The following is a 23,214-nucleotide window of genomic DNA, read 5'->3' on the forward strand; positions in this document are numbered from 1 at the left end:
CTTGGTGTGGGGGGTGGTGTGGTGGGGCGGTGTGGCCATTGTGTGTATTTGACTGACAGAAGTTAAGGCTGAGGACAGAAGAAGACGGGGGCCAATCAGAGGGAGGGGCTAGGAGACGGATACAAAAGCAGAGAAGGAGACGGACGAAGACCACACAGGCTTATTTGGTTCATGTGAGACACGTAGAGCTGCAGCGTTGCATCATGGGGATGTTGTGAGTGGTTGAAGACACAGCTGAACATCTCCCTCCTCCATGTCCTCCTGACCCAGCAACTGGACTAGGGTTTTTTAGAACATGAGGTCAGGGGGCAGAGCCCGAGGGCTGCAACCCACGATGATGATGATGATGATGATGATGATGATGATGATGATGATGATGGTGGAGTCAGCAAATGCTGATGACATGGACAGTGAGAACAGTGAAGAGATTCTGGACGAGGATGAAACTGTCAGTTCTGAGGTGAGGAGGAACACAGTCTGTGACTCAGTCTGTGACTCAGTCTGTGCCTCAGTCTGTGTCTCAGTCTGTGCCTCAGTCTGTGCCTCAGTCTGTGACTCAGTCTGTGACTCGTCAATAACCCTGACCCTCTGAGACTCGTCTTTACTTTAATATCTTCAGGTTCTTCATCTGGACCTGCTCAGTCCAGGTACTATGAGTTTGTGATTTGCAAAGTTTATGTGTGTCCTCCAGGGGGCACCATTACCAGACTTGTCCAGCATGTCCCCACAGAGCTCGTGGAGGATTTTCAGGAAAAATTCCAACAAGGGTGAGAACCGGAGGAATCGCGGGTCCAGACGATCCGCCAAGGTCAGAGACCACAACCTCAACAGGAAGTCAGGAGGGGTTGGTGGCCTACAAGCTAACACGTCTCTAAATCTGTGCAGCATGGTCTCCCAGGACCTCCAGGACTTCCTGGACCACAGGGGCCTCCAGGATCCCCAGGCCCTCCTCTCCCACAGCAAGAGGACCTGATCCAGGAGCTGCAGCTGAGACTGAGAGGTGAAGAACCACGGAGCTCCGTACCAGTCTGTGTGACGGAGCCTTATGTTGCATCACAGATCCATTATTTTAGTTTTGATTTGTTTGTCTGGTTGTCAGGCGCAGTGTGGCGGTACATGGGAGTGTTGCAGAGAGGGGGCGCTACGCTAGCTGTAGTTTTTGTTGACTGCTGTTTTGGAACGCTCTCTCTCTCTGTGTGTGTGTGTGTGTGTGTGTGTGTGTGTGTGTGTAGTACAAGCAGTTATAGTAACAGTGTGTTTTTTATAAAGTACTGGGTGTTAGACCGGGTCTGGAGGGACTGAGGCTGGGGTTCAGTCAAAGACCTTTGACCTTCTTCACTCTGGTCGTCAAACTCTCATGTCCTCTTGTGTTTGTAACCTCACATATAGGTGGCGCTTGTTCACCGTGTGATCGGCCTCAAGTCTCAGCTTTCTTCTTCAGTCGCCTCCTACAGCCAATCAACGTCCAGCGCCGCAGCCTGGTGGAATTGCAGCCTTTTGGAGAGGTCTGACATATATGCTTTCCCATGATGCACTGTGCGCCTCCTCTCTTTAGATGATGTGTTGACGGATCATCGTCGGATTTGTTTAGGTGTCCAACTCTCAGCACAGCCAGAGGGGGCGTGGCTTCGAGAGCGGCAGTGGACGTTTCACGGCCCCAGAGTCCGGGTTTTATCAGCTGACCTGCAGTCTGCTGATAGGTGAGAGCCGCTGAACCACAGCCAATCAGAACATAGCTCCTGTTCAGCTCATTTATGCTCATCCATGTTAACGTGTGTCACTGTGTGTGTGTCTCAGAGTCAGGTGATCGTCTCCAGCTTCGTCTAAAAGACAGCGTGAAAACGTCCGTCTGCGTCCAGTCCCTCTGTCAGAACAACCTGTGAGTAAAACTGGAGTTAACTTAGATTTAAACCTGGCTTGTTTTAATCCTGACTATAATCTCAGCTAAATGAACCCGTCTGTTAGCTCTGTAGAGTCAGTGACCAGCGTGACTGTCGCTGGAGGAACATTTACCGTCCTTCTAACAGGAACACTGTATCTACAGGTAAAAAAGGTGCACACAACATGCTAACAGCTAACCCACAACATGCTAACAGCTAACCCACAACATGCTAACAACACATTTATAACCGGCTAACATTAGTGACTCCGACCCCGCCGCTCCCCTGTGTGACCCCTCCTCCACCTGGAGAACACTCTACCTTGAACTACATGAACTGGTACCTTGTTTATTTGTGTGTGTGTTTCAGGTCGGACAATATGTCTCTGTATTTGTGGACAACGGTACCGGTTCCTCCATCAGTGTTCTACAGGATTCATGGTTCTCTGGAATTCTTTTGGGAACCTGACTCACACGCACACAATGCTAGCCACTGAGTGACTGCTGTTTAACAGTCGTGTTGGAGAGCTCACAGCTCCCCCCGGTGGTCTTCAGAGAAAGTGCAGGCGTATCATCTGTTTGTGATGACTCAGCTATTTCTTTTGACTCTCAACAACAGACCCGTGTGTTCGTTGATGTTCTCTGTGTTAAAATGGAACCCTTTCATCTCGGTCACGTGACTGTGTTGCCATGTTTGTTCTCGTCATGTTCCCGAAGAATAAAAATCCCTGTTTGTCTCTGATCATGTGACCAATGTGTTTTGTGAATTTGGGCTGAACAAACAAAATTGACGTTGTGACGTCAGCTCTGGTCCTCAGTGGACACCGTATTGAAGAGAGGATTCACATATGTGAACTTTGACCCCATTCATTAAATGACGTCCAGTCTCAGCCCAAGTTTCTAATATGAACCTGATTTGTTGAAGCCTAAACTGGTGTGATCCAGGATTACTTAAACCCGACTGTTGACCTGCTCACCGTGCAGTACCACAGACCCTGTATGCCTGGTTTACTGACGGTCCAGGGTTCCAGAGTCCATAATCATCCCGGTTTGATTGATTAGGTCTGGTTCAACTTAGATCTGCTCTATGATCTGACTTCATCTTTGGTTCGTTCAGGTTCCTCCCTTTGGAGGTGGAGGTGCGGTACAGCGGTGGTGACGTATGCGTTGCTTCCGTGCGTTTGTCTCTTTAAGATGATGACGTTTCCGGCTGCAGACCCTCCCCCTCCGTTTTTCTTCTCTGCGGACACACAAACAAACCCGCCGCAGAACCGCACATCCCAAGACCTGGAGCAGCAGCAAGACCGGGAGCAGAACTCTGGACTTTCGGAGTCATGACGGAGTCCAGTAAAACCCACGTCATCCTGCTGTCGTGCGGCAGCTTCAACCCCATCACCAAAGGACACATACATATGTTCGGTGAGTGTGCGTGTGCATGTGCGCGAGGCGCTGTCCAGCAGGGCGGTGCTGAAAAAAGGGCGACGGCAAAATTGCGCACAAAACAGAAGAGAACCGGATCCTTACATTTATGACGAAAAAAATCAAAAGGAAAGATCCGGAACCTGCAGCAGCCTCCGGGTTCTTCAAGAACCTTCAGGCTCGTGCGTCTCTGCGTCTAAACCTCCAGTTGTGGAGGAGTTCTCTTGGATTCTGAAGATTCAGAACCGCAAACACTCGCAGCCATTTTTGTCATGTTGCTTAAAACGACTTGTCAGGGATTAAAGGAGCAGTTGGCGGTTTGGTCTGAGTCTCAGTGGTTTCAGGTCGGTGCTGCTCAAATGCGTCACAGCTTCGTGGCCTGTGTCTCGTTCTTTGGCTGCATCCTTCATCAGCTGAAGCCTACACACCCTAACGTGGACTAGTGTGGACTAGTGTGGACTAGTGTGGACTAGTGTGGACTAGCGTGGACTTGTGTGGACTAGTGTGGACTAGTGTGGACTAGCGTGGACTAGCGTGGACTAGCGTGGACTTGTGTGGACTAGCGTGGACTAGTGTGGACTAGCGTGGACTTGTGTGGACTAGTGTGGACTAGCGTGGACTTGTGTGGACTAGTGTGGACTAGCGTGGACTAGCGTGGACTAGTGTGGACTAGTGTGGACTAGCGTGGACTTGTGTGGACTAGCGTGGACTAGTGTGGACTAGTGTGGACTAGCGTGGACTAGTGTGGACTAGTGTGGACTAGTGTGGACTAGCGTGGACTTGTGTGGACTAGCGTGGACTAGCGTAGACTTGTGTGGACTAGCGTGGACTCATGTCAGAAGAATCCTCTTGGAGAAGATGTTAGAAAATGTGAATGACTTCTTTAGTTCTTTTCTCCGTGAACATTCTTAGGTTCTTACAGTTTCCTCCGATCTTCTCCGCAGCTCACATACACCTCTAGTGGTTTAATTCTGACTATTGTCCTTTCTGATTTGTGTGTGTGTGTGTGTGTGTGTGTGTGCAGAGAAAGCCAAAGAGTTCCTGGACAAAACTGGACGCTTCATCGTGATCGGAGGAATCATCTCACCGGTGCACGACTCGTATGGGAAACCAGTAAGTGAGCAACTTTTTGTTGTTGTCAGCCTCCTGAACCCAGACTGGCAGCTGGTTCTAAAGCTGGGGAGCTGGGCTGTTGGTGAAGACACGTCTGTACAGTTTAGTGATCGAAGACTTCCTGTCCTCATGTCCGTTCATGTTGTCCATTAATGATGCAGTCCATAAAGTGGGACAGATGCTTGAACAGAGCAGTGGACCAGTGCCTACTGGACTGAATAAGAACTCACGGTGCCTTTTATACAAGTGACCAATTACACCTGTCCTGAAGTTGTTTAAACACTTCAACACCTGTAGAGCGCCACCTGCTGTCTCATTTACATGATGGCAGTTTTAGGGAAGAGTCCAGTGTGTTACACAGTGAGGCTGCTGTAGAATCAACCAACGCCTCTGGTTGCTCTGGTGGACTGTTGACTCCATCTTCATGGGTCGTGACGTTTGACAGTGGGGTAAAAGCTGAGGACTGTGGACCTTAAACGTGTCCATCTGAGAGTGCTGTCAGTGTGGGAGTCAAACCTCACCACTAGTAGTGCTATAGAGTGGGCTCTGCTGGGCTGATCACATGGTGGTGTTTGTCCTCAGGGTCTGGTGTCCAGCAGACATCGTCTGACCATGTGTCAGCTGGCCGTCCAATCCTCCGACTGGATCAGGTGAGGACCCGCCCTCTTCCTGTTTCAGTAGTTTTACTGGCCCAGACTTTGATTGTGAAGGTATTTACCTGTTTTCTTTTGTGTGTGTGTGTTCCAGAGTGGACCCGTGGGAGTGTTACCAGGAGACATGGCAGACGACCTGCAGTGTTCTGGAGCATCACAGAGACCTCATGAAGGTGAGGTCACTTCCTGTTTCCAGTTCATTGAAAATATTTACAGTTTAAAAAGAAATCAATAGAATCTGATAAGCGACAGTTGTTGATTGTTTGATCTGATCACAGACTTTTTATTTCCTATCAGAGAGTGACAGGTTGTATTCTGTCCAATGTAAACACACCATCCAGCACGCCTGTGATTGGTCAGCCACAGAACCAGACTCCACCCATCTACCAGAACCGCAACAGCATGAATCACAAGCCCACTGCAGGTAAAGTTATCAGCTTCTACTGCCACCTACTGCTGAGGATACAGACTGTTACGATGGATGGATGGATGATGGATGGATGATTGATGGATGATGGATGATGTATGATGGATGATGCATGATGGATGATGGATGATGGATGATGGATGGATGGATGATAGATGGATGATAGATGGATGGATGATGGATGATGGATGATGGATGGATGAAAGCTAGATTTACACACAAGTTGTTTGTTCTTGTTACTAAAAACAAGAACAAACAACCAGAGCAGGGGTTTTGCTCGTACATCTCGATGTTTAAGTTTAGAGGTATATCACTGGTTTAGACAACGACCTTTACAGCAGTGACAGTGACCTTTACTTTGAAAACCTTCATATCTTCTTCTGTTGTTTTCTCCAGTCAAAGTCTGGGGGAAGCTGAGTGAGAGTTTGGGGAAGATCTGTTGTGTTCGTCCTCACATCGACCGTTTCACCTTCGTTGGTGAGTTTCTTTGTTTTAGCGAACGTTAGCTTAGTAACGCCACAGAACATCAGTAGTAGGCACTCTAGCTCTAGAGATATTGATGAATAAGGATTAATGATAGGACTAAGGACCTGAGTCCTGATGGTGGCGCTCTTCTGACTGTTTCTGTGTCACTCAGATGAAAATGCAAACCTGGGTACGACTGTGAGGTACGAGGAGATCGGTGAGTTGGGCTCCTGAACTTCTGTTTGTCAGTCATTTAGTTTTTATCCAGTCAACAGGAAGTTGTTAACAGTCAACAGGAAGTAGTTTACAGTAGGTATGTCTTTATCCTTGTTTGTAGAGTTACGTATCCTCCTCCTCTGTGGTAGTGACCTCCTGGAGTCTTTCTGCATCCCTGGACTGTGGAAGGACAGCGACGTAAGCATCTTTTAGTCACAGACTCAGAACCACTGACTCAGACAGTCATATGACGTCATGTCTGTTGTTTTAGATGGAGGTGATCGTTGGAGATTTTGGGATGGTGGTTGTCCCTCGTGATGGAGCCGACACTGAGAGAATCATGAACCAATCAGCTGTTCTCCGCAAGTACAAGGTGTGTGTGTGTTTTGTCTCACATTAATGTATTGCTAATGCTGATGCTAATACTAGTGCTGATGCTAATGCTGATGTATTGTTTTATATAACTGGCTCAGAACTTTTCAGCTGGTTACCGACTGACATCTTGTAGCCTTTTATCTTCAGGGAGCACTTCCTGTCTTCTCTTTCTGCCCTTGTCTCCTCTTCTGCACTCTCACCCTAGTTAATGAAGTCCCAGTTTCCTAACTCGTGGTCTCCTAGTGGTGGAGTTCCTCTTTGCAGCCTGATTGTTATTTCTCTTCTTGTAAGTCAGTTTGGATAAAAGCCTCAGCTAAATGGATAAAATTAAGTAAAAAAGTATTCACTAAGTCTAGGCTAGGCTAGCTAACGCGCTCAGACACTCTTTACCAGCATATCTACTGCCCCCTACTGTTTGTACTTTCCTCTGTGTTTGACAGAGAATCTGTTGCTCTGAGGACATTTTCTGGTGTGAAATGTGGATGAAAGGTCAAAGGTCAGAGACAGGAGTTGAGTGTTTGGAGTCTGTTGTTTTTAATGGTGTTTGTTGTCTTTTCAGGAAAACATCCTGGTGGTGAAGGACGCCACCTCCTACCCCATGTCCATCGTCAGCTCCACCAAGAGCAGGTGAATGGCATATATATGAATATATTCTGTATATATTAGAATGATGTGTGTGTGAAATGTGAACAGGACGGACATTTAAAGTCACAGGAAGTGATTATGGGTCATGTGATCTGTGTGTCAACAGATTGGCTCTGCAGCACGGTGACGGTCATGTGGTGGAATATCTGAGTCAGCCCGTCATCGATTACATCCTGCAGAGTCAGCTCTACATCACTGCTTCAGGATAGGGCAGGAACTGCACCTTCTGCACCCAGTGTGTGTGTGTGACTGTGTATGTCTGTCTAGGTGTGAGTGTGTGCGCGCTAGAGTGTGTGTGTGTGTTGGTGCACAGTGGCCCTGTCTTAGAAGAGAAACAGAAACACTGCTCTGATTGGCTGTTTGCCCTCAGATTGTTTGCAGCCTGAGTCTGGCGTCCGAACTGTAGGTGGCGCTGCAAAGACTTTTCTATGATTCATTAGTGAAACTCTTGTGGTTTTTGTTGTTGTGGTTTTTGTTGTTGTTGTTTTTCTGCATGCTCACTCTTCTGGCATGAACGTTCTTCGGTCTGCTGACTGTGTTTCAACAAAAACAATAAAGAAGAAAATGATGAAGGAAATCCATGTTGGATTTAGAAGAGTCCTGGGGGCGTGGCCAGAAGTATGTGTGTCCACCCCTTACACTCGTGTCTCGCCTGTCTTTTATTTTTTCTTTCGTTCACTGATAGATCTTGTCAACTTCCGAAAGAAGATGGCGTGGGTTTTCCAGACGCCGACGCAACTGCTTTATTTTTTAACCATTTTGTACATCGTCCCGCACCATCATCACATACCAACTCTTCTGACGCTCGCCTTTTTTCTGGTTTTGCGCATGAAGACTGCTCCACACGACCGAAGAAGATCCTTCGGGATTGTGACCACAGCGCAGGAAGAAGACCTCTGCAGCGATGCGCAAAAAAAAAAATGGAAGAAGAAGTTGAATCCGAAACAAATTTCGGCAGAGTGCCCACCGACCACGGTTGCCATGTATCCGGCCAACATTCAGCTTCTGGACACCCGGCCTAGCTCCGGAGACGGCGTAAGATTGTTTGCGGAAGTGGTGACGGATTCCATTGCTAAGCCTACAGATGATATCGTTTGTACAGGTTCTACAGTTTCCCAAATCAAAAACCACGGGTCGATAGATCTGTTTGCGAAGCTCTGAACAAATGGACCGCTGCCTAAAAAGAGGGACTTATTACCGGTGACATGGTGCCATACAGGGCGGCGTCATATGAACTCTGACGTAAAAGGGAAGCCGCCAAACACCACGACAGTGACTGAGTGATCGGGGCAGCGGACGCGGATCGTTAGACATTATGGAGAATAGAGGATGGAAAGACTTTCTTTACACGACATTAGGAATCCCGTCCACTAAAATGTCCGCTAATGTTACTGCGTTTGTTAAAAAGTCCACTAATGTTCCTGCGTTTGTTAAAAAGTCCACTATTGACTTCCGGTGACGTCATAATACGGCCGACAACTAAGAGGCAAAGCTCCGTCGAAAGATTTTGAAAAGATAAGTTAAAACTATGTTAAACCACGTCAAAAATTAGGTAAGACCGTTCCTATTAAACGTATTTCGTAAACGTAAACACGAATAAGAAAGATCAAGAGAGATAAAAGGAAGAAGAAACTCGAACTACAAAGTTCGTCCGCTAGCCATGAAGATAGAACCAGTGCGTTAGAAGAAACGACGGTGCAACACCACAGAGCACTGAGATGTTTGATTCATCGTGAAGCTGAGCTCTCAGCTAGATGTGAAGAACTCCAGAACAGACTGAGAAGAAGCAATATTCGCATATTCCGGATTATAGAGGGTTTATCAAAAGGTTGTCAAAACACCCTTGATTTACCAGCAGAATTAAATATCGAGATGGAGAGGGCACATAGATAAATTGGATTTAAACCCAAAGAGGCACCAGCGCCCCCCAGATCAATCATTGTGAGATTTGTAAATGCAGCAACTAAAGATGAGATTATAAAAAGAGCCTGGAGCCAGAAACACGTGTTCTTCAAGACCAAGAGGATCTTCCTTGACCAAGATTTTTCACCAGATCTGATGATCTGGTAATGGTGACGAGATATGAAGTCATAAAACAACTCAAGAAGAAAGATATACAAGCAAAATGTGTGTATCCAGCGCAACTAAAAATCAAAATGGATACTGGAGAGACGACCTTTACCACACTAACCAAGGCAGCACGAACACTCAAGAAGCTGGGAAATGAAGTGGAAAGTGGAGACCAAGAAGAGCTGAAAGAGGAATGGCGAAATGCAGACAAAAGGAAGAGAATGGCCGCGCTCACCATCCGATCTAAATATCCTTTTACAAAAACACGATTTGCTGAACACTAAAGAGCATTTGATCTGATAACAAAATTTGTTGTAACAAACTTACAGGTGTTAAGGTGAACTACAGACGGAGACTGGACAAACGGGTGGACAGCTGGACTCTGCACTTTTATGTAATCATTTATGTCATTTATGTGCAGTTTTTTCCACAGAGGTTAGGCCACACCTCTCTGTTCCAATTACAACGGGCACTGAACACAGTTAAACAACTGTGGGCGAGTGGTAAGATGGAAGTTCTGTTTATTATTGTTATGTTCTTGTTCTCCCTGACATATGTTGTTGACCAAAATGTAATATTGTTAATACGTTCTGGTATGGTATGGTACTGGTACACATAAAGAGAAAAGGTTACACCCCTGAATTAAATAGAACCAATGATTAATCTAAACCTTATCAGCTACAATATAAGAGGAATTAATAATCCAATCCAAGATGAGGACTGTAGATATGTCATGGTGGTGGTTCTCTCCTGGTTCAAACACTATCCTTTCTTGTCTTGTTGGTGCTGAGCTAACCGTCGTATTCACTGGGGCCTTTAATTACAGCAGTTCATGGGTTTATTGAGATGTTGAGACACAGACCATGAACAACATTTATCATCGTTTTGATTTTATCTTCATCATCTTCATCATCATCATCATCATTATCATTGTGGTTATCATAACAGACAGTAAATTCACAACAAAAAAAGACCCAGAAAATATTCCAAACCAATCCCAGTCTTTGACTCAGGAGCATTTTCAGTCAAAGTCTTTTTGATTTCCTTTTTTTTAATCAAACAGTTTGTTTGATTGTTTGTGTTTTTTCCATCGTCACCATCTTCGAATGACTTGCTACTGAAAGGTTAAAGGTCAACTTTGGCCAGGTTGACCTGGATCAAAGTGTTCTTCTTGTATCCCTGTTGAAGAGCTAATATGTGGTCCAACAATGACGTCTGTTCCTGGTGTGGACCAGCGTTTGGCCTCGGCCCATTCTTCTTCTTCTGCCCTGTGTGTCTGCTGTTGTTCTGTTTGAATCCAGTTGATTGGAGTTCTGGTGATTGTGATCCATGTTTATATAATTCTACCCTAGGTTAGTGAATAAGTAACATTTTTATTCTGTCGATATATAGAGAGAAAAGAAAAGCCAACAGCGACATCACTTCCTCCCCCTGTTCACACCACCATGGTGACCTTTAAAGTCACGTGACCTCAGGGCGCCTCTATGGGCTGGCTGTTGAAACATCCAGATGGGACAGTGTTCAGAATGTCCTCCAGGTTGGTGATGTCCCATTGGATGTTGTTGATGTCCACGTTGACAGCAACCAGGTGTCGGCGCATAGCGTTCTCCTGCTGCTCCATGTCCTGCAGACGAGGACGCAGACTGCTGTCCACCTCCACCTGGGCTTTAGCTAGCGCCTCCTCTAGCTGTCTGAGGCGGTCCTCGTCCACAGTAGCACCGGGCTTGTCTGCAGAGGGAGGAGGGTGTGGGAGGAGCTAAGTTATGGCGGAAGACGTGTGATTTTTAGGACACCTCGTCAGCTGACTCTGATGTCATCATCACATCATTACAAATAACTTTAATATAATTTAAGTGATCAACATAAATGATTTTGTTTTGAAATTGAAATAACGTATTTGAGAAAAGCTAAAAAAATGTTGAGCTGTCGGCGTTGCTAACATTATGAACAATGTTGACTTCTATGGTAAAGGTTTGTTGCTAAGTTTACTACTCTTGTTCGGTGCTTGCTGTGATTGAGTATTCTACTTCCTTATCTCCACTAACCAGTCCACAGGTGATGAGGCTAAGCTAACATCTGTATTCAAAAAACATGTTGACACACAGTTCTAAGCATTAGTCGCACCAGTTGTGAAGATTGCTAACTTGTTAGCTTGCTAGATTTACAACAGAACTATAACAAAATATACATTCTTTTAGCACGCAAGCAAATTCCAGTGTCTTACCCAGGTTGTCCAGCAGGGCATTGATGTCCCGTAGTGTCCGTCCGACAGCATCTGTTGCTTGCTTTGCATTTTTGGCAGCTGCTGCAACATTGAGCGCTACCTGCAGGGGGCACAGTAGCATTACTTACATTTTTTTCTTAGAGTTTTGGAGTTGAGAGTTCTGCCACCATGCTAACTCTTTACCTGCTCGGCGTCGCCCTCTGTCTTCTGTGCATGGTGGAGCTCTCGTTTGATGGTTTTGCTCAGGTCAGCTGCTTCTGTCTCTAGTTCCTTTGCTGTCGTGTTTAATTTTGTGGCATCGCTTACAAGGTCGCCATAAGGTGGCAACGTTCCCAACATTCCCTACAGGAGAAAAGTCCAGTAACAGTTGCATTATGTTGGCTCTGGCCTACGTTAGTGGGGCTAGCGTGCATGTCCTACCTCTAGACCAGTGACCAGGCTCTGTAGCTCCCCCATGAGGCCCAGAGCATCATTGTAGTCAGACCCCACGTTTCCCAGCACAGACAGTGTGTCTGTGTTGTCGCTAATGGCTTCCTGAATGGTGGCGTTGATTTCAGGCAGACGAGCGATGGTGACGTCGGCTAACGCTCTGCTGTGGTTCATTTGTTTGTCGAAGCCTGAGGCGAACCACATCAGTTCAGTACAGTGACCTGTTCACGATCAGTTCTGTGACTCGGTTCCTCACCTCTGAGCTCCTTCAGTTTATCTTCCAGCTCTTTTGTGCTGCTGTTAATGCGGAGAAGTGCGTCCTCTGTCTGGACTTCAGCCACGCCCACTCGCTCCACCAGCTCTTTGGCATCCTGGGAAAAATGTAGTTATGGTGTATTTTTTTAATAGCGCCTCCTGCTTGGCGTAAACAGTACCAGAATCAGTGACTTATGTTTGACTATATTGATGGTGAATATTTTTAAATGAATCCACAGTGGTCTGTTCTCATCAACTTCCTTTAGGTAGCGCTGCTTCCACTGTGTATATTTATACCCCAGTTTTTGTTATCCAATCATATTTCAGCCTCATCTGTTGCCAGGGTGGACTAAATCTTCCCTCAGATGCTGGGAGCCTAAAATGAATGGGACTGAGATTGTTTCTTTAACCAATCAGATTTGGAGTTGGCATCACCAAGGCCTACAGTTACTTTGGTGATTTGAGTGATCTGATTGGATTAGAAGTCCAATTTACCAAAGTACATCCAGTGACTTTCAGGTAGGAAAATGAACGTTTGTCTGCGTCCACTGCTGCACCGTCCTGCAGAAATTCTCAGCAGATTAAAGTGGATGAAAATGTACTCCATGAATTTGACAGGACTGGACTTTGATCCACAGGTTCTGAATTCAGATTCAGATTTCTTAGTGATGTTTGCTGTGGTGATGTCTCTTGTTTGTGTGTGTGTGTGTGTGTGTGTGTGTGTTACCTGCTGTGCCGCTTTGCCCTGGTCTAACAGGTCTTGACCTGCTGCCACGTTCCGTTGGACTCTGTCCTGCAGCACCTCAAAGTCTGACACATCCTGGTCCAAATCCTTCTTCAGACTGTCCTTACTGGAAACCATGGCAACCACTTGTTCCTGTGCATCATAGGAGAAGGTGGGGTTGAATTAGTGTTGTTCAGGGGGCAGGAGCAGGAGGGGAGGTGTGCAGCAGTGTTGTTACCCTAAGAGATGTGGGGAGGTTTATCTTGGCGATCCTTTTCAGCAGGTCTTCTGACCTCCTGCTCTCCTCTTTGGCCTGATTGCTCACATTGACCGCCTGGTTCTTCAGAGACCCCACCCCACCTGAGATCTGGTCCAACCTGAGACAAAAATAAAAAAGGTGAGTCCTGATGTTTTGTTTGAAGGAAGAGACGAAGGAGGAGGAGAACGTTCTTACAGGGTCTCCAGGTCTGTGATCTGCTTTTGGACCTTCTGCTCCCTGTTCATCAGAGCTCGGACCAGAACCAGACTCTGCTCTGAGTCCTTCAGAGCAGAGTCGCTAGTTTCCTCCACCGTGTCTGCTGTGCCCTGGTGTCTGGAGGATACAGAGAGAGGAGTCAGAGGAGATGGGGGTGAGAGGAGGAGGAAATACAGAAGGACAAACTGGAGAAGAATTCATTGAAGAAAAAGGAGTCATTAAAGGATTAACCAATAAAAAAGAAGGAAAGGAAAAGAGGAGGGAACAGCTGCTGTTGGAGGAGGAGTCAAGCATGCTCGATTAGAGGTGGAGGAACAGTGAGAAGCGTGGAGTTCTATGTGGTGACCAACCTATCAGCCAGATGTTTTGCTGTTTTCAGAAGAGATGAGAAAATGCCTGAAGAAGGAACAGCGTCTCCCGCAGGAAACTCCTAGAACAACAACAGGGAGGACACAGAAGTCAGTTATATCACGCTGCTGAGTGTTAGCGCCACCTGCTGCTGCGTTAGCCTTGAAACTCAGCCACAGTGGCTGAAGCCGGTTGCGGCAGCAGGGGGCGCTCACGGCTCAGACAGTGATGACTCAGGGATGTCCTCTCACTATAAGGTTGAGTTTGGATTTGGCTTCGTCCAGTTTACGTCTCATCTCCGTCAGTAGCGTCAGAACTTCCGCCTCCTCCGCGTTCAGCTTCTCCTGCTTCAGTCTGAGGACGTCCACATCACTGTCTAAGTTCTGGAGGTTCTGGCCCTCCAGCAGCTGACCCCTGCTGATGGTCGACAGGCGGCCCTGCAGGTTCTTCTCTATTTCTATTGGGCACAAAAGGGTGTGATGTCATGACAAGATGTCTTATCTTTGTCTTTCTTGATATGGTTGTTGCATGCATTCCCTAGATGCTCCAGCAGGTGCTGCTGTGAATGCATCACCTCTCAGCTCCCCGCTGTTGTCCTCCAGTTTGTTCAGCAGCTGCTCTGCTGCTTTCACCGCGGCCTCCGTCGCATCCGACGTCCAACCTCCGTCCAGTTGTGCAGCTCGAGTCTCCAACTGCTTCAGCCTGTCAGACAAACTGTCCACCTGAGTCAGAGAAGAGATTCGCACCAGCAGTCAGTCCTCAGAAGAACCTCTGAACATTTGAAGGAACAGGAAAGAACCCCTGTGACCTCTGGTCATACCTGTGTTTTAATGGGGCTGAAGCAGGACGGGCAGCTGAGCCGCTGACATCTGTCGCCCTCGAACCCCGCCCGGCAGCGACAGAGGCCAAAGTCGTCACACTGACGAGACTCTGAACCGTGAAAGTCACAGTTACAGGCTGAGAAATGAAAACATTAGTAAGTAAATAATTCTAAAGATAGAAACAGGTTTACAACAACAGCCTAGTGATTTTAGCTAACGCCTCGTTAGCCTATGTTGATCCACTGTTGTCTCTAGCCAAGTTCAAAGGTGTTCATTTGTAACTTCATTGTTGAAATCCTTTGTTTGGATTGATTGCAGTGATACAAACTGACCACAGGAGGCAGCAGTGGATCAGCAGCTCCTGTGTCTCTGTTAGCATAAATCATACATTTTCTCCATGGACTTTGGTTTGACAGTGAAGGGTTGAAAACATATCAGTTTCCTGGAACTATGCCACTGTCACTGACTGTAGCAATGACATCATTTCCTGTTTCCTTACGTTTGCAGACGTCAGTTGCTCGGTTGTGGTAGAATCCATTTAGACACATCTCGCAGTGTTGCCCTCTAGTGTTGTTCATGCACTTCAGACACTCGCCACTCTGTTGGTCACAGCTTCCTGCCACACTGATGTCAATGTGACCATTACACTGGCATGGTCTGCAGGGGGTGCCGTAGTAACCTTCCTGACAGATGTTACAGTTGGGACCTGAGGAACACGTGTAGGCAAGCCAGCAAGTTGTTATCTAGCTTGAACTAACGACATATTTAAGCAAGTAAACAGGATGTAGTGACCGTGTAGCTAGCTAGCCTCAGTCGGACCAAAGGCAACAGCCTGTTTAAGGAAGAAAACGCAGTTGTTGGTCACATGATCTGTTATCAGAAACCAAAAAGGACTGGGAACCTAGAGGAGGGGCAGATTTGATGCCCTCATGAACCAGGGGCATTCCTTCCAGAGGAGAAACTAGACAACTGGTTTCAAGGACCAGGTGGATGATGTTGTCACTGTTGGCTTCCCAAAATGACACCTTGATAGTCCGTTGCTGAGGTTAGTACTTGGTCTTACCTGTGGTACCAATGGGACAGTGGTAGCACTGAGGCTCCAGGGATCCAGCAGGCAGGAAGCAGGACACACCCTGTGGACAAGGACACTTGACGCAGATTTTCCAAAAGTCCCGGTAGAATCCCTGAGCACAGCTGTGGTCCTGGTGAGTCTCGTCAGCAGAGTAACAGTCTCCAGTGAGCTGGTCGCAGCTGCCGCCACTGCAGTTACAGGGTTCACAGGTGCTGAAGGCGCCATCTGCTGGAACTCGGCGTCTGAAGCCGGCTGAGCAGTGCTGACAGAACTCGCCCTCGTACCCCTTTGGACAGATGCAGGTCCGAACCCAGGCTGCGGGCACGCCATTACTGCGCTGTGCTGAAGTCAGATGAACATTGTCCAGGTAGGCGCGTCCTGAGGAGACAAAGACGTTCCGCGTGTTTTAGAAACTGTGTTGTAAAATGACACAACCAATGAGACGCCGAGGAAAAAACGAACCCTTTTCACCAAACGTGGCCCTGATCTTGATGGCTGTCAGGTTCTGCAACAAGGTTTGAAACTGTAGTGAAGACAACTGAGGCCGCCACCTGCTGCTGGGCTGCTCGTCCAACCTGTCCAAAAAAAATCATTACATGAGAACAGACTGATGCTGTGTGTGACCACAGGAGGCAGCAGTGGGCCGGCAGGTCTGGCCTGAGTCAGTCTGTGTCTGACCTGAAACTGTAGTGAATTTTCTGTCCACAGGGAACGATAGAGCGCAAGTCACCCAAGGAGGCGGAGACTTTCAGCCCCCCCCCCTCCAGGATGACATCATTGGTAGATGGGTGTCGTACACCCCGATCCAGACGCAATGAAAAAGACAAGTTCTGACCATAACTGAACAAATGGTTCCCCAGGAACTGATCTGTTGGACAGAAGAGGACACATCTGGTCAGAAAGAAAACTAGGAGACAGAAGGGGAGACGACATGAGGGTCCAAAAGCTAAGAGTGGGAAGGCTTCTCACCTGGAGCGTACAGGTAAACTGGCAGACTGTTCTTAGAAATCACCTCCAAGTCTCCATGAGATGGAGACCAGCGGAAGTGAACATCTGAAGGTCTGACACCATGAGATGAGGCCACAGTCCAGCCATCGGTACCTGGACAGAGACAAAGGGACACAGTTGAGTTTGAGCTTTAATTTTGAAAACATTCTCAGCTGTCTAATTATGAAGAGGTCACCACTTCCTGACCATGTTGGAAGGTGGAGCTGATGTTGTGGGCGGAGTAACCCGACGATGCAGAACAGCTGCTGCTGTGGCCGTAACAGAAACAGAGCGGAGTCTGGCTCCCAGAATCCTCTCTGATCTGACGTCTGAAAAAAGAGACGAAAATTAATACTGGTCCAAAAGTGTGTAAGTACATTTAAGTTGTGTTCAGGTGATTTTTAGCTGCTGCGATCATGTTTTTCAGCTATGGTAAGCTAAGTTTTTTTGTAGTTCTCACCTCTGTATGTTGCATTTGTCTCCCTGCACACCATCTCGGCAGCTGCAGCGCCCCCTGCTGTCACATGTGTTACTGACAGAACCTAAAAGAGAAACAAGATCCAACAAAAAGGTAGCAACTGAAGGGAAACTTCGAGGTCAGCCATGTTGGCTTGTCTCACCTGTGGGGTCGCAGCTACAAGGAACACAGCTCTGTCCCGCCACCTGCTGGTAGAAGCCAGCCTTACAGCTCTCACAGTGCCGTCCCTCGGTGTTTCCCTGACAGTCGACACAGTGCAGACCCTTATCATCCCACAAACAGTAACGAGATCTGCCGTTACACTGACAACGAACACCATCTGCAGGAGCAGAGGAAGAGAAGTCTGTCTTTTAGGAGACTTAGTTCAACTGTCCATGTGTTTTTATAACGTTCTGAAAAGTCATTCATTTGCTTTTACTACAGTGACATAAACTGACCACCGCAGGCAGCAGTGGACCAACAGCTGCTGGTTTCAGACCGACAACCGACTGATGGTGTGTCACGGCCCTTTAAGGACCTTTAAGGTTAGGGTTAGGGTTAGTGCCTAACTCTCTGCATTCCTTCCAGAGGAGAAACTAGACAACTGGTTTCAAGGACCAGGTGGATGATGTTGTCACTGTTGGCTTCCCAAAATGACACCTTGATAGTCCGTTGCTGAGGTTAGTACTTGGTCTTACCTGTGGTACCAATGGGACAGTGGTAGCACTGAGGCTCCAGGGATCCAGCAGGCAGGAAGCAGGACACACCCTGTGGACAAGGACACTTGACGCAGATTTTCCAAAAGTCCCGGTAGAATCCCTGAGCACAGCTGTGGTCCTGGTGAGTCTCGTCAGCAGAGTAACAGTCTCCAGTGAGCTGGTCGCAGCTGCCGCCACTGCAGTTACAGGGTTCACAGGTGCTGAAGGCGCCATCTGCTGGAACTCGGCGTCTGAAGCCGGCTGAGCAGTGCTGACAGAACTCGCCCTCGTACCCCTTTGGACAGATGCAGGTCCGAACCCAGGCTGCGGGCACGCCATTACTGCGCTGTGCTGAAGTCAGATGAACATTGTCCAGGTAGGCGCGTCCTGAGGAGACAAAGACGTTCCGCGTGTTTTAGAAACTGTGTTGTAAAATGACACAACCAATGAGACGCCGAGGAAAAAACGAACCCTTTTCACCAAACGTGGCCCTGATCTTGATGGCTGTCAGGTTCTGCAACAAGGTTTGAAACTGTAGTGAAGACAACTGAGGCCGCCACCTGCTGCTGGGCTGCTCGTCCAACCTGTCCAAAAAAAATCATTACATGAGAACAGACTGATGCTGTGTGTGACCACAGGAGGCAGCAGTGGGCCGGCAGGTCTGGCCTGAGTCAGTCTGTGTCTGACCTGAAACTGTAGTGAATTTTCTGTCCACAGGGAACGATAGAGCGCAAGTCACCCAAGGAGGCGGAGACTTTCAGCCCCCCCCCCTCCAGGATGACATCATTGGTAGATGGGTGTCGTACACCCCGATCCAGACGCAATGAAAAAGACAAGTTCTGACCATAACTGAACAAATGGTTCCCCAGGAACTGATCTGTTGGACAGAAGAGGACACATCTGGTCAGAAAGAAAACTAGGAGACAGAAGGGGAGACGACATGAGGGTCCAAAAGCTAAGAGTGGGAAGGCTTCTCACCTGGAGCGTACAGGTAAACTGGCAGACTGTTCTTAGAAATCACCTCCAAGTCTCCATGAGATGGAGACCAGCGGAAGTGAACATCTGAAGGTCTGACACCATGAGATGAGGCCACAGTCCAGCCATCGGTACCTGGACAGAGACAAAGGGACACAGTTGAGTTTGAGCTTTAATTTTGAAAACATTCTCAGCTGTCTAATTATGAAGAGGTCACCACTTCCTGACCATGTTGGAAGGTGGAGCTGATGTTGTGGGCGGAGTAACCCGACGATGCAGAACAGCTGCTGCTGTGGCCGTAACAGAAACAGAGCGGAGTCTGGCTCCCAGAATCCTCTCTGATCTGACGTCTGAAAAAAGAGACGAAAATTAATACTGGTCCAAAAGTGTGTAAGTACATTTAAGTTGTGTTCAGGTGATTTTTAGCTGCTGCGATCATGTTTTTCAGCTATGGTAAGCTAAGTTTTTTTGTAGTTCTCACCTCTGTATGTTGCATTTGTCTCCCTGCACACCATCTCGGCAGCTGCAGCGCCCCCTGCTGTCACATGTGTTACTGACAGAACCTAAAAGAGAAACAAGATCCAACAAAAAGGTAGCAACTGAAGGGAAACTTCGAGGTCAGCCATGTTGGCTTGTCTCACCTGTGGGGTCGCAGCTACAAGGAACACAGCTCTGTCCCGCCACCTGCTGGTAGAAGCCAGCCTTACAGCTCTCACAGTGCCGTCCCTCGGTGTTTCCCTGACAGTCGACACAGTGCAGACCCTTATCATCCCACAAACAGTAACGAGATCTGCCGTTACACTGACAACGAACACCATCTGCAGGAGCAGAGGAAGAGAAGTCTGTCTTTTAGGAGACTTAGTTCAACTGTCCATGTGTTTTTATAACGTTCTGAAAAGTCATTCATTTGCTTTTACTACAGTGACATAAACTGACCACCGCAGGCAGCAGTGGACCAACAGCTGCTGGTTTCAGACCGACAACCGACTGATGGTGTGTCACGGCCCTTTAAGGACCTTTAAGGTTAGGGTTAGGGTTAGTGCCTAACTCTCTCTGAAGCCTCTTTGTTGACGGTGTGCTCTAATTGTTTGCAGCACTAGGTTCTTCTTCTCTGGGAGGTTTGAGAACCAAATGTGAAGAATCTAACCCACAACCCCAAAGTTCAGCCTCAACCACAGACTGGTGTTCAGGAAGAACTGGAAAAAACAGGTTTGGAAGAATAAGGAGTACGAAGTCCAGAGAGAGGAAAGTGGAAGAAGAGTTTTCAACAACAAACACTCACCGGGAGAAATGTGTCGAGTGGCCCGGAGTCCACACACCGCTGTCAGGAGGACACACAGACCCAGGAAGTCCATGTCCAGAACAGAGAGTCCAACACAGAGTCCAGAACAGAGAGTCCAACACAGAGTCCAGAACAGAGAGTCCAACTTCTTTCCAACTTCTTCTTTACAGCTCTGAGTGCGTATGCGTGTGTGTGTGTGTGTGTGTGTGGACTTTACCTGCTGTGTGCTGCAGGTCTGAACATGCTGCACACACACACACACACACACACAGCTGTCATCATATCCTCTGACTGTATGTGAGTAATGGTTTGTGCACAGTCTGGGCGTTGTTCTGGACTCTTCCATCACATTGACATTTTTATGAAACAAAGACGTTTCACAGGAAACAGGAAGTGGAAAAAAGTCACACCAAGTCTGGAGGGTTAGGGTCAGCTGGGGTAAAGTGGACAAGGTGTAGGACGGGCTGTGGTCCGGACTATTGGGTTCTAGGTTGGGGGAGAATGTGGAAGGGGTTGTGGGAAGGTAAGGAAGGTTACGGGGGGGTTACGGGGGGTAGAGTTGACCTTCAGCGTTGTAGATCAGAGTCATGGTTTGGTGGGGTAGTTAAAGTCGTTAGGGTTGTTAACTATTATACTATAGTATACAGAACAGGGGCGTTCCTGCCTGAAGACTCGTCTCTTCAGAGAGCGCCCCCTGTCCTCCTCCTGTCCTCCTCCTGTCCTCCTCCTGTCCTCCTCCTGTCCTCCTCCTGTCCTCCTCCTGTCCTCCTCCTGTCCTCCTCTCACTCCTGCACTTGTTTCCTAACTGCTGGTCAGGAGTCCGATTATAACAGTTGGGTTATTAAGTCTGTGTAAAACATTGGCGTGGTCACGTGATCATGTGATCACGTGATCATGTGATCACGTGGTCATGTGGTCAAGTGGTCAAGTGCAATGCTTTTCTAATGTAAATCCAAAGTCAGTCAGTCTGTGCTGCAGGTCTGTGGTTCTTCACATATTTCTCTGTGTCCTCAGGTGGGACACACCCTGGATTACACACACACACACACACACACACACACACACTGACTCACAAATGTATAAATGTATTACCCATTACACACACCCCATCAGTACCTGGTTACACGGTACCACACACACACACACACACACACACACTTTCCCTCTGAACAAATACACTGCCACAGGCTACAACACACAGACACAAACACACCCCGTCTGTTGCTGCAACCTCGTCAACAGCACCACACCCTGAACACACACACACCTTATCAACACCTGAGAGCTGCCTTCACTTTTTACCAACACACACACACACACACTGTGTGTATACTGTGCCCAGGGAGCAGTGTGTGGGGTTGATGACATGTAGTTTGGCCATGGTAACTTGGTGGACTTGAACCTGAAACCTTCCAGACCCAGACTTGCCACCACTAACCTTAACCAGGACTGGTCCTGATGATCTGTTCAACTGTTTGGGGCCCCAGTGTGGGGTCAATGAAGTTCACCATGGTCTAATCTGCAGGATTGGCCTGGATTTCCTACACGAATCTGTCATCATGATAACAGAGATGAAGAAATGTTCAGTGTATTTATTTGACCCCTGACCTCCAGCGTCATTAGACTCCGAGGGGCTGAATACCTGAGCCACTCCTTCTCTTTATCTCCTACCTGGTTTTGGCCGCCAGGGGGCGCAGTAGCCTATTCAGGCCTGTGTTCAGCAGAGGTGAAGAAGAGTAACAATGGTGGCTGCGCTCAGTGACAGGACACAAACAGCGGACTGCTCCCGTGTTTAAGGTCGCTGCTCGGTGCGAATCAGTCGGACTGGGACAGAATGGCTCACCGATACTTACGGATGTACACGGGCTGCAGGAAGATGATGCGGCCGCAAATAAGCAACACCACCCGACTGAGACTGGTAAGTGGACCAGAGCTAACATGCTAACTGAGACAACATTGCTACCAGTCAGGGCAGAGAGTCCGTTAACCGGCAGGGGTCGCTTACCTCTTACCACACGGTTACGGTCACACTTCGAGTGCGTCTCTTACTCTGACGTCATCCTGATGTCAGATATGTAAACGTTTGGAGACGCACATTCGTATTTGGTTTTCATGTGAAGATATCATATACACCGAGCTAAATGTAATCCCTCAAAATAGATCGTTCTAGAATAATTTGTGCTTATTGCAAAATGTGACGTAGATTTAATAATGATCATCATCAATGGAGTCGTGAATCAATAGCATGTTAGCAACAGTTGTGTCTACCTAGCTCTGACCTTCAGCCAGTCCAGAGAAGATGTTCACCTGCTGTAGTGTCTTTGGTACATTTTAAATGGCTATCCGTCAGTACATGATGAAGGACGACAGGAACAATGTGTCAAACACACAACAAAGATCATTTAAACCTTTAATGTATTTTATGTCTGGTCATAACCAGAATAAAATGTAAAAAAAATCTAACAAAAAGGAAGGATGTAAGAGTTGGAGTCACTATCACCTTGCTTCTCTGATTGGCCCATTAGAAGAGACAGCAGGTGGCGCTGTTTGCTGTCAACCGCAGCTGTCAATCCTATTCTTTGCACATCATCGTGATCATGTCTACAGTTGTTCCACAGACATGTGCACCAATCAACTGTCATGTTTGTTGGTCAGGTTTCCTGCTCCGTGACTGGACGAGTAGAAAGTGGGTGGAGCCTACTGAACAAACTTTATGGAGGATGTCCGTTGCTGACCTCCAGACCTCCAAAAGGTATTATATGACGTTTGTACGTCACACGATGTCACATGATGTCACAGTGCAACTACATTCACATGTTTTGTTTTGAAGGTTTTGAGAAATATTTCCCAGACACGAAGAAAGGTTCAAATAATTCCAAGGCTGATCCAGACACGAAAGGTATAATTATGTGACAAATACTGACACCTGCTGGTGTTTAATGACACCTGATGTTTAATGCTTAGACTTGGACTAGACAGAAGAAGAACAGAGATCTGCTGCTAATGACTGGGAACCTGTTTCTCACTGACGTCCACAGACTGTTACATGTCATTGACCTGTTTCAGGACGGTCAAGTGGAGGGGAAGGGGCGTCAGGAGGAGGTGGGGCGTCAGGAGGAGGTGGGGCGTCAGGAGGAGGTGGGGGAAAACGACGTAAGGATGAGTCTGAGTGGTACAGTCGTCTGCAGAAGGTCAGTGGTCATCT

At 47.6% G+C, this 23,214-nt stretch overlaps 4 protein-coding genes across 7 annotated transcripts in view; 3 read left to right on the forward strand and 1 right to left on the reverse strand.

The window, feature by feature from the left end:
- Positions 1-101: 101 nt before the first annotated feature.
- LOC103398730 (erythroferrone) lies at positions 102-2,621 on the forward strand. 2 transcript variants are annotated; one of them, XM_008337450.2, is made up of 8 exons: positions 106-460; positions 692-808; positions 886-1,000; positions 1,390-1,505; positions 1,592-1,700; positions 1,798-1,879; positions 1,966-2,044; positions 2,250-2,621. In XM_008337450.2, exons 1-8 carry the CDS (start codon positions 296-298, stop codon positions 2,346-2,348), a joined length of 882 nt encoding a protein of 293 aa, XP_008335672.1. In that variant the 5' UTR covers positions 106-295; the 3' UTR covers positions 2,349-2,621. The 2 variants fall into 2 exon arrangements, with proteins under 2 accessions (XP_008335673.1, XP_008335672.1); XM_008337451.2 differs by lacking the exon at positions 1,966-2,044 and having other exon boundaries at positions 102-460.
- A 448-nt stretch (positions 2,622-3,069) lies between these two features.
- On the forward strand, positions 3,070-7,769 carry nmnat2 (nicotinamide nucleotide adenylyltransferase 2). Its single transcript, XM_008337452.3, has 11 exons — positions 3,070-3,298; positions 4,323-4,411; positions 4,994-5,061; positions 5,159-5,237; positions 5,362-5,488; positions 5,888-5,968; positions 6,129-6,173; positions 6,294-6,370; positions 6,444-6,545; positions 7,107-7,174; positions 7,299-7,769. Exons 1-11 carry the CDS (start codon positions 3,214-3,216, stop codon positions 7,399-7,401), a joined length of 924 nt encoding a protein of 307 aa, XP_008335674.1. The 5' UTR covers positions 3,070-3,213; the 3' UTR covers positions 7,402-7,769.
- A 2,366-nt stretch (positions 7,770-10,135) lies between these two features.
- On the reverse strand, positions 10,136-20,154 carry lamc2 (laminin, gamma 2). The gene is made up of 29 exons (XM_025053779.1): positions 20,010-20,154; positions 19,369-19,545; positions 19,209-19,290; positions 18,956-19,077; positions 18,731-18,862; positions 18,440-18,629; positions 18,224-18,336; positions 17,743-18,139; positions 17,513-17,582; positions 17,218-17,422; positions 17,058-17,139; positions 16,805-16,926; positions 16,580-16,711; positions 16,289-16,478; positions 16,073-16,185; positions 15,602-15,988; positions 15,038-15,244; positions 14,538-14,674; positions 14,292-14,439; positions 13,969-14,174; positions 13,720-13,799; positions 13,349-13,486; positions 13,133-13,271; positions 12,898-13,047; positions 12,172-12,286; positions 11,907-12,103; positions 11,670-11,828; positions 11,487-11,586; positions 10,136-10,990 (listed from the first exon to the last, which is right to left on the reverse strand). The coding sequence occupies exons 1-29, from the start codon at positions 20,080-20,082 to the stop codon at positions 10,734-10,736; spliced, it is 4,620 nt and encodes a 1,539-aa protein (XP_024909547.1). The 5' UTR covers positions 20,083-20,154; the 3' UTR covers positions 10,136-10,733.
- Positions 20,155-21,696: 1,542 nt separating this feature from the next.
- Positions 21,697-23,214, forward strand: part of afg3l2 (AFG3-like AAA ATPase 2) — a 26,597-nt gene continuing 25,079 nt past the window's right edge. For 2 of the 3 annotated variants that reach the window (XM_008337453.3, XM_017030867.2), the window contains exons 1-4: positions 21,697-21,927; positions 22,665-22,761; positions 22,840-22,908; positions 23,076-23,200. In XM_008337453.3, the coding sequence (XP_008335675.1) occupies positions 21,844-21,927; positions 22,665-22,761; positions 22,840-22,908; positions 23,076-23,200 (375 nt within the window). In that variant the 5' untranslated portion in view covers positions 21,697-21,843. Of the gene's footprint in view, positions 21,928-22,664; positions 22,762-22,839; positions 22,909-23,047; positions 23,201-23,214 lie in introns of those variants that run through there. The other variant, XM_025053767.1, reaches the window with a different exon arrangement.

Source organism: Cynoglossus semilaevis, unplaced genomic scaffold (genome assembly GCF_000523025.1).
Source record: "Cynoglossus semilaevis isolate Cse_v1.0 unplaced genomic scaffold, Cse_v1.0 scaffold992, whole genome shotgun sequence".
NCBI classification, from domain to species: Eukaryota; Metazoa; Chordata; class Actinopteri; order Pleuronectiformes; family Cynoglossidae; genus Cynoglossus; species Cynoglossus semilaevis.

Bases quoted from the DNA above. Each gene is read 5' to 3' on its own strand.
- LOC103398730 (XM_008337450.2), top strand. From the start codon at position 296: ATGAGGTCAGGGGGCAGAGCCCGAGGGCTGCAACCCACGATGATGATG. The intron at 809-885 runs GTCAGAGACCAC...AAATCTGTGCAG, and splicing joins GGTCCAGACGATCCGCCAAG to CATGGTCTCCCAGGACCTCC. The intron at 1,506-1,591 runs GTCTGACATATA...GGATTTGTTTAG, and splicing joins AATTGCAGCCTTTTGGAGAG to GTGTCCAACTCTCAGCACAG.
- nmnat2 (XM_008337452.3), top strand. From the start codon at position 3,214: ATGACGGAGTCCAGTAAAACCCACGTCATCCTGCTGTCGTGCGGCAGC. The intron at 5,238-5,361 runs GTGAGGTCACTT...ATTTCCTATCAG, and splicing joins ATCACAGAGACCTCATGAAG to AGAGTGACAGGTTGTATTCT. The intron at 5,489-5,887 runs GTAAAGTTATCA...TGTTTTCTCCAG, and splicing joins GAATCACAAGCCCACTGCAG to TCAAAGTCTGGGGGAAGCTG.
- lamc2 (XM_025053779.1), bottom strand. From the start codon at position 20,082: ATGGACTTCCTGGGTCTGTGTGTCCTCCTGACAGCGGTGTGTGGACTC. The intron at 14,675-15,037 runs GTAAGGAAACAG...TTCATTTCTCAG, and splicing joins AGCAACTGACGTCTGCAAAC to CCTGTAACTGTGACTTTCAC. The intron at 11,829-11,906 runs GTAGGACATGCA...TTTCTCCTGTAG, and splicing joins GCCTGGTCACTGGTCTAGAG to GGAATGTTGGGAACGTTGCC.